Source organism: Balaenoptera musculus, chromosome 1, assembly GCF_009873245.2.
Source record: "Balaenoptera musculus isolate JJ_BM4_2016_0621 chromosome 1, mBalMus1.pri.v3, whole genome shotgun sequence".
Taxonomy (NCBI): Eukaryota; Metazoa; Chordata; class Mammalia; order Artiodactyla; family Balaenopteridae; genus Balaenoptera; species Balaenoptera musculus.
The window spans coordinates 67,508,636-67,528,316 of NC_045785.1; the positions used below are offsets into that span (position 1 = coordinate 67,508,636).

At 43.5% G+C, this 19,681-nt stretch overlaps 1 protein-coding gene across 3 annotated transcripts in view; it reads left to right on the forward strand.

Moving 5' to 3' along the window:
• AK5 (adenylate kinase 5) overlaps positions 1 to 19,681 on the forward strand; it is a 243,016-nt gene that overhangs the window by 220,834 nt on the left and 2,501 nt on the right. For all 3 annotated transcript variants that reach the window (XM_036825085.1, XM_036825077.1, XM_036825068.1), the window contains one exon: positions 1,571 to 1,759. In XM_036825085.1, the coding sequence (XP_036680980.1) occupies positions 1,571 to 1,759 (189 nt within the window). The remainder of the gene's footprint in view (positions 1 to 1,570; positions 1,760 to 19,681) is intronic.

Here is a 19,681-nt window from a genome sequence, read left to right on the forward strand (position 1 = left end):
ACAAATGAGAAAGTTGGGGGTGCAGAGAAGTTGAGTGACACTTTTAGTTAATGATGAAGTCAGGTAACTTAAAAAAACAATTTGTTATTTTCTCTAATAGGGTTCTGGAGGTTGATGGGCTCAGCTGGCTGGTTCTCACTCGAGGTCCTTTATTCAGTTGCAGTCAGATAGTTGGTAAGGCTGAGTAGACATGTCTGGAGCAGGGGCTGGGATGTCTACAACAGCCAAGGTCTGGTCAGGCATCTCTGTCCACATGGCCTCTCTGTGTGGCTAGCTTGGGCTTCCTCCCAGCCTAGCAGTCAGAGTCATTGGACATCTTAGATGGCAGTTGACCAGGCAGGAACTGCAAAACTTCTTATGATCTTGCTTCTAAAAGCTTGTGGCCTTACAATAGCCAGGACATGGAAGCAACCTAAGTGTCCATCGACAGATGAATGGATAAAGGAGATGTGGCACATATATACAATGGAATATTACTCAGCCATAAAAAGAAATGAAATTGAGTTATTTGTAGTGAGGTGGATGGACCTAGAGTCTGTCATACAGAGTGAAGTAAGTCAGAAAGAGAAAAACAAATACTGTATGCTAACACATATATATGCAATCTAAAAAAAAATGTTCTGAAGAACCTAGGGGCAAGACAGGAATAAGGACGCAGACGTAGAGAATGGACTTGAGGACACGGGGAGGGGGAAGGGTAAGCTGGGACGAAGTGAGAGAGTGGCATGTAGTTATATAACACTACCAAATGTAAAATAGATAGCTAGTGGGAAGCAGCCACAAAGCACAGGGAGATCAGCTCAGTGCTTTGTGACCACCTAGAGGGGTGGGATAGGGAGGGTGGGAGGGAGGGAGATGCAAGAGGGAGGGGATATGGGGATATATGTATATGTATAACTGATTCACTTTGTTATAAAGCAGAAACTAACACACCATTGTAAAGCAATTATACTCCAATAAAGATGTTAAAAATTAATAAATAAATAAAAAATAAAAGCATGTGGCATCATTTCCACCATGTTCTGTTGGTCAGTTACAGTTCAGCTCAGATTCAAGGAGGTAGAGGAATGGGCTCTATGTCTCAATGGGGGTAAGAGCTTAAAGTACACGGAGGTAATGAATCAATGAAGACCATCTTGGAGACAAGTCACCACACCAGGATTTGACCCTCAGCAGCCTGACTCGAACCTCTGTGTGCTCAACCATTGTGCTCTCCTGACCCGCACGCAGTACAGACACAGCCACAGTGTGCTCCTGGAGGCTCATGTAAGGCATAGTGGGGGACAAAGAAGGAGGTGATTAGCTTGTCTCGGTAGGTCAGGCAGGGCTCCCAGCGGGAAGCACCACACACACACACACACACGCACACCCCTCCCCTTAGTGTGGAGGACAGATTGTGGAAAGCCGCTGATGTGGAAATAAGGAGCCGTGATGTCCTGTCCCAACTCTGCCACAATGTAGGTCTGGGACCCTGAGAGGAAGCAGAAGTAAAGAACTAGGGATCCCAGGTCTTCCCAGAACCTCGCTGAGTGGAATTTCTGAGCGTGTTGTGCCCCCTCCCCATCCCCAGATTGGAGACCCTCGCTTGGTGATCTGTATGGACTGCTCGGCAGACACCATGACCAACCGCCTTCTCCAGCGGAGCGGGGGCGGCCCGCGCGCGGACGACAGAACCGCTCTCACCAAGCGCCTTGAGACCTACTACCGGGCCTCCATCCCCATGGTCGCCTACTATGAGACGAAAACACAGCTGCATAAGGTGAGTCACCTCACAGCCCCCCAAAATGAACCAGCCGCCCACTTTTTTTTCAAAAAAAGAGAAAAAAATAGGTAATTTCGGTTAGGGGATCTTGGAATTAGAACTGCATACAGCTGCACAATTTGGGCCAAAATATGGGTCCCTTACTCTTTTCACTTTTGTATGTCATCATACGGACCATGAAAACCTGGCCATACAATGTTTATAGATGCCATTATGGTTGCTGGAAACGGTCCTATTTCCAAGAAAGAGGGAGAGAGGGAAGGAGGGAGGGAGGCGGGGAGGGAGGGGGAGAAGGAAGGGAGGAAGGGAGGAAGGGAGGGGGAGGGAGGGAGGGGGAGAGGGAGGGGGAGGGAGGGGGAGGGGAAGGAGGGGAAGGGAGAGGGAGGGAGGGAGGGGGGAGGAAGGGAGGGAGGGAGGGAGGAAGGGAGGGAGGTGTGGATGAGGCCTAAGTTCTGCCTCCCAGACCTCAGCTGCACAGGAGGATCCAGAAGGTCTCGTCTAGATCTAAAATTCAACAACTTTGCATTTCTAGATTTTTGCCTAGTTCATAATTGGCCCTTGGCTGCCTCAGTTTCTTGCAATGACTAGTGTTATTGGGAGAAGCAACATATGGGGCCAGGAGAGCAGATGAGGTGAAACAATGAGGAAACGGGTGGTGTCAACTCAATGATCACAAGCGCTAATCCATGCTGAGTCCCTGTTAAGTTCACGAATTTGGGAAAACTACCCAATCCCCATTCATTCACTCATTTAATAACTGTGTATCAAGCACCTCCTATGGCCCATCCACTGCCATGGTGGTTTGGATGCAGGTGATAAGATGCGGTTCTTGCCTGCTAGAGCCTAGGGTTTAGTAGGGGAGAGAGACACACCTGTGATCACAGTATGGGGTCAAAGCGAGCACAGAGTGAGTTCCAAGTGCCCTTTACGCTGGTCTGAGGGGAGGCAGAAGGCGTTGAGGAAGGTCACCAGAGGAGAACTAAGCTGAGCCCGAGGTGCGGGTGCTGTAAGGGGAGCAGAGCCCCTCACACAGAAGGAGCTCGGCTGTGACCTACAGTGCCAAGGAAACGAGGGACAAGAGGTGGAGGTGGAGAGGCAAGGAAGGACCAGATCAAGATGAACTTATCATAGGAGCAAATAATTATCCTGAGGATGATGATGGGAACTACCAAAGGGGACAGACATAGTCAGGGTTTCCGTTTAGCAAGCTCCCTCCATCAGCCTTGTGGAGAATGGGTCCCAAGAAGGTCAGGCCAGGAGACCGCTGGGAGGCTGGGGAGTATCCAGGAACCAAACCCTGAGGACCCAACGCAGAGGAGAGAGAGTGAACAGCTACTCTCTGCTTTTCCCAGGAAGTTAAAAAGAGACATCAGTCAATCAATAACAAACTTGTCTCGGAGACAGCTACATGATCCATTCCTTGGGGAAAACCACTGATAATGAATTCTTATCTTCTGAGCCTGTTAATGGTCCATTTTCCAGACTCCTACGAACTTAGCCCTGTGTCGAATCTGAAAGGTGCTCCATGATTTAACTCAGAGATGTCATGTGTGTGACATGACAGCCGTCATCCCCACCTTCTGCACCCACAGCAGACACTGCTAAGCCATCGTGGCGCTTTCCTCAAGACCCAGACGTGGCCTCGTGATGTTGTTAGCACAGCGCGCCAGGCAGCTCCTTCCAATTGCTAGGACTTGAGCAAGACGAATCCTATTTGCTGTACTTCATATAACCTCTGGTTGCTACATAAAACAAAGATCTAGATCTTTAGAAACAAGCAAACAAAAAGTGCACTATGTAAGAGCAGGGTCTTAAGAATTCAGGTGGCAGAGGCCTTTCCAGGATTGGTGATTTCCACCCTTCGTGCTGCCTAGAACACACGTGGAAATTACCTTCCACTTTCAAGATTTGCAGAGGTGAGAAAAGTCCCTAAGTAATTCAGAGTCAGAAAAGCCCTTTTACCTCTCTCCTGTATTATTCCAACCTAAATTCTACACACTCACAAATGATTGGCACGTGCATGCGGGGCTAACCGAGTTCTCAGATAAAGCTGATTTCTGGGATCCTCCTTAGAAATTTAATATCTAAGTTAATGGGAAAGGGAGTTTCCCGTCCCATGCGGCTCATCTCTGCAGCTCCCCCCCAACCGCATTTTGGAGATGCTGGCTGTTGGGTCTGTGGTGAGGTAACATGTATGAACCACTTGGCAAATATTTAAAACCACTCCAGCCCTGACTCCGGAACAGCGTGGGCTCCAGCCCTCAGGACTCCCAGAGGGCCTCTCTGAAGAAGCTGCTTTGTCCCTGCCTCTGCCCGGGGCTGTCCTCACCCGCGCAGCTGCAGAGATGAACAGCCTTCCTCCCCCACCTGGAGTAGAGACAACACAGGGCAGCCTAGTGCTAGCCCAGGGGCCCAGGGAGGTGACAATGTTTTGCAGGTGCCCCATGGGGCTCGCCAGCAGCTCGGGCCACAGAGGGGGACTGGAGGAGAAGCAAGAGAGCAGGCCAGCTTGGTTTCCACTGGAGGTGAAAGTCTCTGTCCCTTTGTGTCCTCTGGCCTTCTGGGCTCCTGCCTGGTCTCCGAGCATCAGCTTAATTGCCTCTGATTTGAAGCGACAGCCTGTGTCTTGTTCCTGCAATGCTCTTCGGATTCTCAGTACCCCTTCCCTGTCTCGTTGGTTGTTGAGCCCAAGGCGGGGCTGCTCACTCTCCAGGTGGGCTCCTGGATCATTTAAGGAGTTTTCTTAAACTAGGTGGGGGTGGTGAATGCACTTCAAGATGCAAGTGAGATGAATCAGTAGCTCAGTGAGATTTCTTTAGGAATTAGAGCTGCCCAGTGGTCCAGCCCAGAAACAGAGGACCCTCCAAAAGCACTTCCCTCAGACCTCAGTGTTGCCCAGTTATGCTTACACTCGATCCAGCCCCTGACACCTTTACTGCCTAATGATAATCAGCCCTTTTGGCCACCAACTAGCTGGAAAAGTGCAATGAAATTTCGAACAAAAGTAATGAAAAAGCAAAGCAGAACTTATATAGTCACTGCCTTATTCTTTGTCTTTGTTATGCCATCATCATACAGTAAAGTTAGAACTTCCTGTATCATAAACCAAGGGATAGAAGCATATGTGAATCGAATGGATCCCCTGACCTTCCGTTTTCCTCTCTTACAACGCCAGCTTTGCGCTGCATCTGAGAAAGAATTAGAACTTTCGTCCACGTCACTCCATTCCTCCTTGCACTCAGGGCAGACATCAATTAGTCAGCTGTGGTACTACCTTCCTACCCAGTCTGGACGCTGCCTCAGAAACTTTCTCAACACAGCAATACAGGTAGTCACACACAACTCACTAGAGCTGATCTGTAAGAGAAAGCTTTTTTCACCTTGAGGGAGAGTATTTATTATTGAAGAAATAATTGAAATGTAGCATTTTGAAGTGAACAACACAATAATTGTCCAAAGGTTGCCCACTAGAGAGAATACTGGCCTGGGTATAAGAAAACCCAAGCCACGGTGGTGGAAATGAGCTTTGGGAACTTGGTGAGTCATTTAACAGCTAAACCTCTCAGCAGAATAAAATGGATGGACAGAATGGGATCTCCTGGAACACCCTAGGTCTGTCACTCCATGCTTCTCAGGGAAAAAAAAAAAACAAAAACACACATATATTTGTAATCATAAAAGTAACACATACTTGTTTTAGAAAATATAGAAAACTAGGTAGTCCCATCACTCAGAGGCAAACATTCTGGATTATTTCCTTCAAATATTTTGGCTATGAATTTTTAAAGCATAATGGTGACCACAGGTACATTCATGAGGTTGTAGGTAACAGGCACCAACCCTAGCTGGCCTAACCTGAAACACGGAGCTTACTTGTAAGGTTATGTGAACCAAGGCTGAAACGCAGCAGGTCCAGGAAGCCCGTGGGACCAGGCTTCCCTATGCTCCTCACACCTGTCTTTCCCTCCTTCTCTCTCTCATCTTGATTTTTCTCCTTCTCTGGCCCAGAAGCTAGAATATGGCAAACGAGCAGCTTCCATGTTCATGTTACCACAACAGCTCCAAATTCCAGAGAGAAATATTCTGATTGGCCTTGTTTTGCTCCAGTCCCTGGTCCTATCAGCTATGGCCAGGCAGGCGGGGTCACGTGGAGCTTTTCTCACTTGTGGCTGTTTTATTGAGTGCATAGCACGTGTCAGATTCTTGGTGCTGGAGACACAGCAATAAATAAGACAAAGTCCCTCACTGAAAAGAGAAGAGCAGTAGACAAGAAAATAAAATAATTGCTAATAGGATTAGCTCTATGAATAAGACAAAACAGAGTGACTTGTTAGGGGTGGGGACTTTAGACAGGTGTTTGGAAAGTCTCTAAGGAGGTAGCATTTGAATTAAGACCTGACTAATAAAAACATGGTTGCATGGTTGCCTGGGACTCTTCCCTGAAAACTGAAGGGAGAACAAGGAATTTCCAGAAGAGAAGATCTTGTGAACTGGGAGAAATTCCAGAAATAGCTTCCTCAAGTGGCAAGTACAGAAGTGTATAAATTGATATTTAAAACCTCTCCTTTTGCTAAGGATAAAAGTAACAACTACTTTTTAAAAAGAAACTAGAAAATTTAAGAGCATAAAGATAAAAATTATCCAGAATTCTTCAACCCAAAGATAATCATTAATGACCATTTTGATATATTTTCTTACATTTGAGTTTCTTCTTTTTTTTTTAAATAAATTTATTTATTTTATTTATTTTTGGCTGCTTTGGTTCTTTGTTGCTGTGCAAGCTGTGCGTGGCTTTCCTTAGTTGCGGCGAGCAGGGGCTACTCTTCGTTGCGGTGCGCGGGCTTCTCATGGCGGTGGCTTCTCTTGTTGCAGAGCACGGGCTCTAGGCGCGCGGGCTTCAGTAGTTGTGGCACACGGGCTCATAGTTGTGGTTTTTGGGCTCTAGAGCGTAGGCTCAGTAGTTGTGGTGCACAGGCTTAGTTGCTCCACGGCACGTGGGATCTTCCCTGAGCAGGGCTCGAACCCGTGTCCCCTGCATTGGCAGGTGGATTCTTAACCACTGCACCACCAGGGAGGCCCTCTTGATTTTTTAATATACTTTTTGCTCATGGCATCATAAGCCCAGAAATACCCCCAGGCCATAGAGGAAGCGGTCCTGGTAACAGATGATATCCATCCCTGGGTTATTTATTAGTCTTAATCAATTTAAAACATAAAAAGAGAGGCCAATGACTCATTAAACATTCATTCAACAGATGCAGAAAATCCAGTTCCTTGGCAACTTGGCTTTTGTAAAGGAGAAAATAAGTTATTCGTTCAACAGTTCTTCTCCTGCAGTGTCCCAGCTTCATAAATAGCTTAGCCATTTTTAGTACGTCCCAAAATACAGCTGTACCCATTTATTGTTCTGGGTAGTCATCCAACCTGGCAGGAGACTTCCTGTGAACTGAGGGATAAAGAATGAGAAATGTAGTTGTGCAACTTCCATGAAAGGAGAGGAAGCAGAAGGCAGCATCGAATCAAATTTTACCCCTTGGATGCAAAATCTACTTGATAGCCCTTAGTCAAGTGCATTCCTAAGATAGGAATCTAGCACAAGGCAAGGAAAAACCCAGATTACTTTTATACCTTGAATCCTCTGTACTCAAATTCTTCATTTTGATTCTTCTTTCAATTGGCTAAAATAACTCTTGAACTAATTTTTTTTTATTTATTTATTTTTTTAATTTTTATTTATTATTTATTTATTATGTTTATTTTTGGCTGTGTTGGGTCTTCGTTTCTGTGTGAGGGCTTTCTCCAGTTGCGGCGAGTGGGGGCCACTCTTCATCGCGGTGCGCGGGCCTGTCACTATCGCGGCCTCTCTTGTTGCGGAGCAGAGGCTCCAGACGCTCAGGCTCAGTAGTTGTGGCTCACGGGCCCAGTTGCTCCGCGGCATGTGGGATCTTCCCAGACCAGGGCTCGAACCCGTGTCCCCTGCATTGGCAGGCAGATTCTCAACCACTGCGCCACCAGGGAAGCCCTTGAACTAATTTTTAGTTCAATCTCTCTACGAATACCTGAGAATGTCACTATGGTGGTTTGTTACACAAATAACTGTCTCACAGTATATAAAATTTAGGTCACAATATTTCTCTATGGCAAGTCAGTAAACGTTGCTCCATTGTTTTGAAGCATTTAGTGTGCTGGAAGAATTTCGGCAAAAACAAATTTGGAAGTAAAGTTTCTTCAACTAGTATCTTTAAAGAAAAAATTTTAATGTTTTTCCGTGTAATTTAAAACTGGAGTCCAGATATAGGTCTGCTTTTCAATGATTTTCAATGGCATGACAGTTTTTTTTAACTCAAGAACGTTTGCTGTATTTTTTATGTACCACTGTTCCTTGTTTTTCTCAGGAACACATAACTCTCTTCCTTCTACCCCAGTGCCATCCAATGGAAATTAAATGTGAGCCGTAGGTGTAATTTTAAATTTTCCAGTAGCCGCAATATAACGTTAGTTTCAGGTGTACAACATAGTGATTTGAAATTCAAATACATTACAAAATGATCACCATAATGAATCTAGTAACCATCTGTCCCCTTCCCAAGTTACTACAGTACTGTTGACCATATTCCTTAGGCTGTATATCACATCCCCATGACTTATCTATTTTATAACTGGAAGTGTGTACCTCTTAATCTCCTTCACCAATTTGGTCCAACCTCCCGAACCCCCCTTCCCCTCCCTTCTGACAACCACCCATTTTCTCTCTGTGTCTATGAGTCTGTTTTTATTTTCTTTTGTTTGTTTGTTTTGTTTCTTAGATTACACATATAAATGAGATCATGCGGTATTTGTCTTTCTCTGTCTTGACTTATTTCACTTAGCATAACATCCTCTAGATCTATCTATGTTGTTGCAGATGGCAAGAGTTCATTCTTTTTATGGCTGAGTAGTATTCCATTGTGTTTATGACCACATCTTCTTTATCCAGTCATCTACTGGTGGACGTTAAGGTTGCTTCCATATCTTGGCTATTGTGAATAATGATGCATATATGCTTTCAAATTAGTGTTTTTGTTTTCTTCGGGTAAATACCCAGAAGTGGAATTGTTGGCTCATGCGGTAGTTTTGTTTTTAATTTTTTGAGGAACATCCATATTGTTTTCCACAGTGTGTGCAGCGATTTACATTCCCACCAACAGTGCACAGGGGTTCCCTTTTCTCCACACCCTCGTCAACACTTGTTATTTGTGGTCTTTTTGATGATAGGCATTCTGACAAGGGTGAGGTGATATCTCACTGTGGTTTTGATTTACATTTCCCTGATGATCAGTGACATTGAGCATCTTTTCATGTGTCTGTTGGCCAACTGTATGTCTTTTTTGGAAAAATGTCTATTCAGGGCCTAAGCAGAGGGTTTTTTTAACCCATTAATTTTCACTTCCCTTTCTCTCCTTGTTGCCCTGAGAAGAGTTCTTCAACATGTAGAAAAACTTTGGGATTTCCTGGATGCCTGGCCTCTTCGAGCAATGCCCCACCTCAGCTGAGTTTACTTCTCAGTTCTGAGTCTGAGGCTTCCCCTAATTCAATCTGGACCTGCCCTGGTTGAGTGCTACTAGCAACCTGGATTTGGAGAAAACTCTCCCTCCTGCTCGCTGGCCCAGGAGAAAGGAAGGTACATGAAGGAGAGAGTGACCTAGAGGAGCCCTGAGGTTCTGTCCTCCCGCTTGACAAATGAGGCATAAATCTTCCATCTGTCTCTGGGAGACTTAAGAAACCCATTCCTTATGAGTCTGTTTGAAATACTCTTCTCTCCACTCCGCTCCCTTCCTGATTGTCAGGCCTTCACTAGATTCCCGCAAAGAGCTTTTGATTCGGTACAGTATTCTTTGCACCCCTGTGGTCCTGTTGAACTGAGTTGTGCTCACTGCAGCCTTGTCTCCTCCCAGGACAGCAGGCAGAAGAGAACGCCAGACTTTTGTTCTCTTCTGTACACATTCCTGATTGTCTTCCTCTGTGGTTGCTTTCATCACATGGCGGGTTTAGGTTTTGCTTTTACCCAGCTCAGGGCAGTCCCTTCACTGGGCTCCACCCTAACTCAGAACCTCTGCAGTAGTCACTGCCACGGATTCTACCAGCAGAGAACTGGTGCTGTTCCATCTAAGGTCCTTGATATAGCCCACAGACATTTATGGGGCATCTCCAACTTCCAAATGCTGGGTGGTTAGTGCTGGGTATTCAGAGAGGAAAAGAGACAGATGAAACTCTGCACCCACAGCAAGGTTGTAAATGTTATCAATAGTAATAGGATTTACAGAATGTTCCAGGTCTTTGGGAGCAAAAAAGCTTGGATCTGGAAAGGTAGGTAACAGCTTCAGAAAGAAGCAGACATTTGAGCTGGGTCCTAAAGGATGAGCAGAAGTTCGAGCCAGATGGAAGGGAGAGGACCAAGGCTCTGACATGAGAAGGAGACCAGTAGTGCTAGCACAGGACGTAGTGTGCACAGATGGATTAAAGTGGGGGGCAGACTTGACTAAAAAGCAAGGTAGAGGCTTCATTCCTCCTTCATACAATAAATATTCTAGACCAGCATTGTCCAACAGAGATATAATCTGGGCCAAATAGGTAATTTACAATTTCCTAGCAGTGGCATTAACCAAAAAAAAGTAAAAAGAAACAAGTGAGATTAATTTAACAATATATTTTATTTAACCTAATATAGCCTAAATGTTATCATTTTAACACATAATCAATATAAAAAATCGTTAATGAGATGGTTTTATATTTTTTTCAATCTATGTCTTCAAAATCTGGTATTTAAGCATATCTCAATTCAGATTCTAAATTTTCATCAGAAATACTAGAATGGTATTTGTATCTCATAAAATTTCCAGTTGAAAAGGTAGATCTCACATACCCAACTTGTTCAAATATATTTTTTAATGATCCAATAATTGAGTCAAATATTAGTTTTAAAAGTTAGATTCACTTTAATTATAGAATATCAAATACTTAATTCCTCATTTATACTAGCCACATTTCAAGTGTTCAGTAGCCACCTGTGGCTAGTGTTTACTGTATCCTGGATAGTTCTAGCCTCTTCTAGAAAGTTTGAACTAAGTACTGCAAATAATGAAGGGAACCACTAATTTCAAGCAGGGACATGGCTGATCAGATCTGTTTTAGAAAAGTCACTTTAAGAAAGGACAGTTTTTTGTTTTTTTGTTTTTTCATGTCTTTGAGAAGATCTGTTAGTCAAATTTAAACTACAGACAGAATTGAGAGGAAGAGAAAGAAGGAAAGGGAGTAGCAGATAACATTTTAAATGGACAAACTGCTGGTACTTTGGGAAGCCCTGTGTATAGAACCATCATTAATGTGCAGATTATGAATCATCCTGGTATTTTTGCTAAAGCTTGTCCTTAAAGCTCTCTAAAGTAAAGGTGTACGTAGTCCTCCTTCTTTCTAAGGCCTTGAGAGTGAGGAGGAATGTGTGGCCTGACCAGATCTCTGAAATGGACGACTCCCCAGGGGCAGCCTTTTCCATGACCCTGACTTTGGAAAAGCGCATCTAATGATTGTCCAGAGACGTGCACAAGTGCTGCATGTGAAGGGCTTGGCCGTGGCTGGGCACCACGCTCTCCTCTGGCTGTGAGGGATCCCTGTGGTGTGGGGCTCTGTCTGGTTGAACAGAGGACAGGGTTAGAAGAGGAAAAAGGTGGCCAACAGCCACACAATCATCATAAAACACTCAATAGCAGCTTGGTTTTTTCCCAGGAGCCCCATGGCGCCAATACATGAAAAATGAAACTCAAGCAATGTTTTGAACAGTGTGGGAAAATTCAGGAAAAACACTCCATCTGGGCAGTGTTTGAACCGGCCAACTGTTTTTTTTTTTTTTTAACATCTTTATTGGAGTATAATTTCTTTACAATGGTGTGTTAGTTTCTGCTTTATAACAAAGTGAATCAGCTATACATATACGTATATCCCCATATCTCCTCCCTCTTGCGTCTCCCTCCCACCCTCCCTATCCCACCCCTCTAGGTGGTCACAAAGCACCGAGCTGATCTCCCTGTGCTATGCGGCTGCTTCCCACTAGCTATCTTATTTTACATTTGGTAGTGTATATATGTCCATGCCACTCTCTCACTTCGTCCCAGCTTACCCTTCCCCCTCCCCGTGTCCTCAAGTCCATTCTCTACATCTGCGTCTTTATTCCTGTCCTGCTCCTAGATTCTTCAGAACCTTCTCTTTTTTTTTTTTTTTGGATTCCATATATATGTGTTAGCATACAGTATTTGTTTTTCTCTTTCTGACTTACTTCACTCTGTATGACAGTCTCTAGGTCCATCCACCTCACTACAAATAACTCAATTTCGTTTCTTTTTATGGCTGAGTAATATTCCATTGTATATATGTGCCACATCTTCTTTATCCATTCATCTGTCTATGGATACTTAGGTTGCTTCCATGTCCTTGCTATTGTAAATAGAGCTGCAATGAACATTGTGGTACATGACTCTTTTTGAATTATGGTTTTCTCAGGGTATATGCCCCAGCCAACTGTTTTACAGTTCATAAATTCATAGAACTAAAGAGTAGACAAAACGTGCAATTCCCAAGGTGGTGTAACTACTTTCCTAATTTGCAATCTGTTCTGCTGATGGCTGGGCAGAAATACTATCTCTGACTGCTCTACTTTTCCTTCCAGAAGTCAGGTGAAACCTCAGAAATTTAATCATATTTCCTGTTCACTTGCCTTTAGTTTTTTTATTAAAAAAATCTTTTGTATATTGATCAGGATATCACTTACTGCAGGATTTTATATCAAGTCTTAGACCGAAAGTGATAAATTCTTCAAGTCAGAAGCAAATCCACTCACCTGGTTTTCAATTAAATTAAATATATTAAAACCTCATACATTCTGACTCTGCTGATTTAGAACTGGAGATCCTTTGGGAAAAGATCATGAAGCTTACTTTTACTCTTCATGGGAAAAGAGGGTTGCTGTAAATTAATATTATCACATTGATTACGGGATGAAAACTTACCATATGTGGGAGGACACCTTATTTTCGAGTTTGCACAATTGCTGAGGAAGTTCTCTTCACACTGTACAATTAGTATGCTAATTACACAGGATTCTTATCTGTTCATCAAGGGCTAAACACTAGCACCTTGTGAGCTCATTTAAATTTGCTAAAGTTGTAAGCACCAAGAATAGTTCTTGTAGCTTAGAAAGCACTTAGGAAGTTGGTTCTTTTCCATTTCCTATGAGTTCCACAGTTATATATGAAAATATAAAAGCCACTTGTTCTCTTAAAATACTCCCCATGTGGGAATTAGATGAGATTCAGGAAATGATCAGGTCATCTCTGAAGAACTGAAGGAGAAATCTGGAGAGTAGACAGAGGGCTTTGATCCCACTCAGTTCAGTTGGGCTCTCTTTTGCTCCATAAAAATCCAACCTATACCTTCCCCCCCACCCCCAACACACACACACAGAGCTTCTATAAGAAAAAAGATGTTACCTCATTGCCTCTCAATTTTTGTTCTCAGAATTCTGCTTCTTGGGCCTAATGAGGGTCTCAGATTAACTTCATATATTTCCCACTCACCCAAGTCAAAGGCTGCTTTTTCCATGTAGAAAGTCTGATTATTTGATTCTGTCTTGAAATCTCCTCACGTCCTTGGGCTCCACAGAGGCACACACCACAGCACGTGACTCTGGATGGCAATGAGCAGCTTTCTTTTATTTAATTAAATAAGTAAAGGCCTGGATTTAAGCCACAAAGCAAAATGAAGAGGGAGGTTTTGGATGGAAATAGAAGCGGGAGATGGCCCAGCTAAAGCTCCGGGGCGTGACTCACTCCTTCAGCCCAGCTTGCAGCTTCCCCCAAACATCAGCCTTGGCCTGATTGACAAGATCCTGCTGCAAAGCCTTCTGCCTCCCAGTCTCAGATGTCAGAAAGTATCAAGTGTCGCCCTTCAGATGCTTGTGCTCATTAGCCCTTGTTTCTAAAACCAAGTTGCCCAGCTTTTACAAGAGAGAATCCATATCTTTCTATAAAGTCCAGATAGTGGGTCAGAAAATGGGCTCCAAGAGTATGTTTCTGCTCCTACAATAGCCTGTTTCTGTGAGGAAAGGGAAGAAGGAATGGGAAAATAAGGGTACTTTTTTTTTTTTTATTGAAATATAGTTGATTTACGATGTTGTGTTAGTTTCAGGTGTACAGCAAAGTGATTGTTATACATATATATTTATATTCATTTTTTAGATTCTTTTCCATTATAGGTTATTACAAGATATTGAGTATAGTTCCCTGTGCTATACAGTAGGTCCTTGTTGGTTATCTATTTTATTTTTTTTAATTTTTAAAAATATTTATTTATTTATTGGCTGCTTTGGGTCTTAGTTGCGGCACACGGGATCTTTCTTTGCAGCATGCGGGCTCTTCATTGCGGTGCGTGGGCTTCTCTCTAGTTGTGGCACACAGGCTCTCTAGTTGTGACACCTGGCCTCAGTAGTTGCAGCATGAGGGCTTAGTTGCCCCACAGCATGTGGGATCTTAGTTCCCCAACCAGGGATCGAACCGGGGTCCCCTGCATTGCAAGATGGATTCTTAACCACTGGACCACCAGTGAAGTCCCTGCTTATCTACTTTACATAAGGTAGTGTGTATATTTTAATCCCAAACTCCTAATTTATCCCTCCCCCGTGCCTTTCCCCTTTGGTAGCCATAAATTTATTTTCTATGTCTATGAGTCTATTTCTGTTTTGTAAATTAGTTCATTTGTGTCATTTTTTTTAGATTCCACATATAAGTGATATCATATGATACTTGTCTTTCTCTTTCTGACTTACTTCACTTAGTGTGATAATCTCTAGGTCCATCCATGTTGCTGCAAATGGCATTATTTCACTCTTCTTAATGGTTGAGTAATATTCCATTGTATATATGTACCACATCTTCTTTATCCATTCATCTGTCAATGGACACTTAGGTTGCTTCCATGTCTTGACTATTGTAAATAATGCTGCTGTGAACATTGGGGTGCATGTATCTTTTCGAATTATAGTTTTCTCCAAATATATGCCCAGGAGTGGGATCACTGGATATCTAGAGGATACTTTCCAGATACCTATCTAGGGCCAATCTCTGAGGAAACAAATGCTGAGTAATGGTCTTGTCCTCACAGAGCTGGCCATGCAGATATTTGGGATAGTGGTGGCTTATGTCTGGCCAAGGAGCGAAAAGTTGAACATCACAATGAATTGCAACCAGCTGAAGATGTTGAAAGAGCCATTAGTTCATTATGATGATAAGCGGGGAGAGGTAACAATGGAAAGAAAGGTTGTTGTAATGAACAAATGTGTTTTCGTCAGAGTCTAGAAGAAATTCTCGATAATAGTAAACCAGATTATGTGAATGTGACACTAGCATTACATTGAACGAACAGGTTATCAGTCCAAAAAATGCAGAAAAATAGAGAGGATGTAATCAGTGTTGTTTTAAAAGAATTTTTTTGTACTAATAATTTATCAGTGTTAAAAGAGACATGATGATTATTAGACAGGCGATAAGAATGTGGGAAATATAGGCATGGGTTTCCTTTGGAAGGACGACAAATTTAGAAAAGCATATAAGGTTAAGAGTGTGGGGTAGTATTGGTTAGAGAAGAATGGGTTGGAGGAGGGAAACAAATCAGGGCTAGTTAGTAAAATAGGGGACATGTTAAGTCAGTTAAATGCAAGTAACTAGAGTTCAACAAGAAATTATGGAGAGGGGACTTCCGTGGTGGTCCAGTGGTTAAGAATCCACCTGCCAATGCAGGGAACTCAGGTTCGATCCCTGGTTGGGCAACTAAGCCCACACACCACAACTACTGAGCCTGCGCACCACAACTAGAGAGCCCGTGTGCCACAGCTACAGAGCCCATGTGCTCTGGAGCCAGAGCGCCACAACTGGAGAACCCATGTGCCACGTATGCAACTACTACACGTCGCAACTACAGAGCCTGTGCACTCTGGGGCCCATGGGCCACAACTAGAGAGAAGCCCGCGCACCTCATGGAAGAGCCTGTGTGCCACAATGAAAGATCCCGCGTGCTGCAACTAGGACCCGATGCAGCCAAAAATAATAAATAAATAAATAAATATTTTTTTAAAAAAATTATGGAGAACAGATAAATAAAGAGGAAGCTGAAAAATATTGACCACCTTGTAAGGACCAGAGAGGTCCCAGAACTAGCTGGGGTTTGTCCAAATGAAGCAGATCCTGTAACCAAGCTGAAAGTCCCACTACAGGCGTCCCTGGATTAGGTAATTATATTATAATGAGAATATTTACATGCACATGAAGTAGAAGGTGACTTGGGGTCAACCCATAGTCTAATTAGCTTCCTCTTCTGGAGAAGATATGGAGTGAATTTTGAGAAGTTTTTCTGCCATGGACAAAGCATTGGCCACCAGGACAGAGAACTTACAAGATGTACCGAAGGGTTGTAGTGAGTCTTTGTGCATCTGATGCATCTCCCACTGATATGATCACGGATCGTGTAAATAATAAGCCTAGTGTTTGTGGATTTACCTCTTCTCACCCACCCTCTCTGAGAGGAGGCAGGAAATTGAGTTCACAACCTCTTCCTCTCTTCCCTCCTCCTAGGATTTGAAAAGGCGAGGTCAGGTGACTGCTCAGCAGGGCAGTGGGCAGTGGCAGAGGACAGAGTGTGGATGGGCCTGGAAAACGTCATGCTAAGTGAAAGAAACCAGTCACAAAAGGCTGTATATAGTGTGATTCCATTTATAGAAAATGTCCAGAACGGGAAAAGCTATGGAGATGCAAGCTCATCCCAACCTACTCTTCTAGCCTCCTCCCCTTCTTCTTCCCACAACCAAGCTGTTTTTGCTGTATCCTCAAGGAATGATCCATTGTTCCCTGAAAAATCCAGGTGCTTTCAGACCTCTATCTGTTCTCTCCATAGGGAAGGCTCTCATTCTTCTTTATTATCTTCATATACATCTCTATTCCTCTAGACCCAGCCTACCTGGCAACACCAAACTAAGCTGAACAATCCTACTAAATTGATGCCTACCAGTAGGGGCCTCATCCCCACGAAAATGTGAACTTAGATTTGGAATAGCATTGCATATCAGAGCTGGAACCAAACCTGGAAGTTATCAAGTCCTAGTTCAGTCTTTTCATATACTAGAGGGGGAAGCTGAGACCCCAGGAGGATCAGTGGCCAGTCCAGGTCCTGAAGTTCACCAAGGACAATACCAGGTATCATCTCTCCTAATAGTGCTCTTTGCCGTATCCTTCAAACTTTCTTTCCTTTCAATTAAATATGTATCAAAAATTTTTAATGTTCCTGTGTTTGATTATGTCAACCTATTCCTTAAAAACCATTACCCAACTCCCCATTATTCTTATATAATAGTCTATTAGCCTCTTTATAGTCAACCTCTTATTATTCCAGCTTCACTCCTTGCTACTCCCACTAATGTCAACCATCCAGCTATTATGAACTGGTGGATGTAATATACAAGGATGTAGTCAACAAGTACAAGGACTTTGGAGTCAGAGACCTGGGTTTGAACCAGGTGTCTGACACTTGCTTTGCTGTATGACCTTGGGAAATTTAATTCATCTTTCAGGACCTGAGTTTCATCATCTGTGAAATGGGGATAACAATACCTGTCTCCTAAGATCATTGTTAGAATTACCTGTTTGTTTAAAAGCACTAGTGCTAGGGAGGAGGGGAGGATGGAGCAGGGGTTGGAAGAAGGGAGCAAGTGAGAGGAGAGGGAATGAGAGAGGAGCAGAAAAGGGAGGGTGTGACAGAGGGAGGGAGCCCAGTAGGGAGTGAGGGAGTGAGCAAAGCAGGGATGGAGGGATGGACGGGATTAAGAGAGGGCGGGATGGAGGGGAGAAAAGGAAGGGAGAAAGTAAAGCAAGGGTGGAAGTGAAAAAAAATAGCACTTATGCCTCATTAGTAGTAAAGTGTATTATTTTTAATGATGATGACGACGACGACTTTCCTCAGGAAGCTTCCTGCCCTCCCAAGATTGTGTTAAGTATCCCTTTATCCAGAGCTCCTGTGCTTACCTGACAACAGTGTGAATTCCTGTTGTTTGTCTCTACCCTTGAGCTGTGAGCTCCTTGAAAGCAGGACCATTGGGTCCATTTCACCAAGGTTTCTCCAGCATGTAATATATTGTTGGCACCCAGAAGATGTTTGTTGGTTGAAAGGGAAAGGAAGAAGAGGTAAAGCAACAAGCAAGATGCTATGAGGGACAGAAAACAGCAAAGTCCCTGCCCCCCAGATGGAGAGCCGCCAGGCAGGGAGACAAACAAGCTGTGGGTTGCTCTTTAACCCTCCTGTAAGAATCAACTATGATACGTTTATGGGGAAGAGGGGGAGAAGCTGAAAAAATGTTTTTAGGTTTTATTTTTTCCTTGCTGTGAGATACAGCATACACACAGGAATGCATAAAAGTTATATGTAAAATTTGAAGAATTATAAAATGAACACCGTGTAATCACCATGCAGGTCAAGAAACAGCAGACAATCACAGAAGTTCTGCCATGTCTCTCCCTCCCAGTCAAATCTCCATTCTTCTCCCCAGGAAGTAACCACCATCCTGACTTTCATGATAATTATTTCCCTGGTTCACTATGGTTTTATCAACTGTGTATGGATCCCTAATCGATATAATTTAGCTTTGCTCGTTTTTAAACTTCATATAAATTGAATCATACTGAATGCATATTTTTTCAACTTGTTTCTTTCCCTCAACCTTGTGAGATTAATCCATGTTGTTGGATGTAGCTGTAGTTTGTTTGTTTTTTCCATTACTATAGTATTCCATTATATGACTATGCCACAATTTATTTATCCATCTACTGCTGATGTACATTTGCAATTTTTCCGGTTTGGGACTATTACAATGCTTCTACAAACATCGTTATTATCTATTTTCTAGGATATTTAAACGTGTACTTTTTTATTTGGCTGTGCCGGGTCTTAGTTGTGGCACACGGGATATTTGTTGCGGCGTGCGAACTCTTAGTTGCGGCATGTGGGATCTAGTTCCCTGACCAGGGATTGAACCCGGGCCCCCTTGCATTGGGAGCGTGGAGTCTTACCCACTGGACCACCAGGGAAGTCCCTAAATGTGTACTTGTTTTTTTTTTTTTTTTTCCTTTTGAGCATTCATTCTACCTCTGGAATCCCAGGGGTTGTGAAATCAAAACTCGTTTGCACAAAGAAGGTAGACAGGAATTGAAGCAATCATCTAGCGTTTCTCAAAGTGTGGTCCGAGATGACCCACATCAAAATCATCAGTAGAACTTGTTAAATTCGCGGATTAGAAGGCCCAGCCCAAATTCACCAAATGAGAACCTCTGGAGATGAAGTATGAAAAAGCTGCGTTTTAGCAAGCTCACAACCCCGCCCCTTCCACGAGTCTCATTCGGATCACCAGGCCTCTACTTTCTATGGATGTTACATGTGCAGTGGGACAAATCTCAGTGGTTGGCACAATGTTAGGAAATTTTGAGAGGAGGGGGTGGTAATGCCTTCACGCCCAGGAAATCAGCTCCCTCCTACTTCCTCTGTTGTTGGCTCCTTGCCCTGGCGTATCAACAATCTCCAAGAGGGCTCTGCCCTTAGCACTTAGCACACCTGCAAGTTGAGGTCTCAACTTCTGCTTTCTTCTCCGCACCCGTCCTTCTCATCCCCCAACCTCTGCCCTATTCCTACCCTGCTCCAAACACTCCAGAACACTCAGAAGTCCCATTTTAACTAACTCAAAGCCTTTCCGTGACCTTTACCAATACTTTATCTACCTCAATAAGCATGTAGCTTTTGCTGTTGTTGTTAGATGGGCTATAGGTTCACAGCAAAATTGAGCACAAAGTAGAGTTC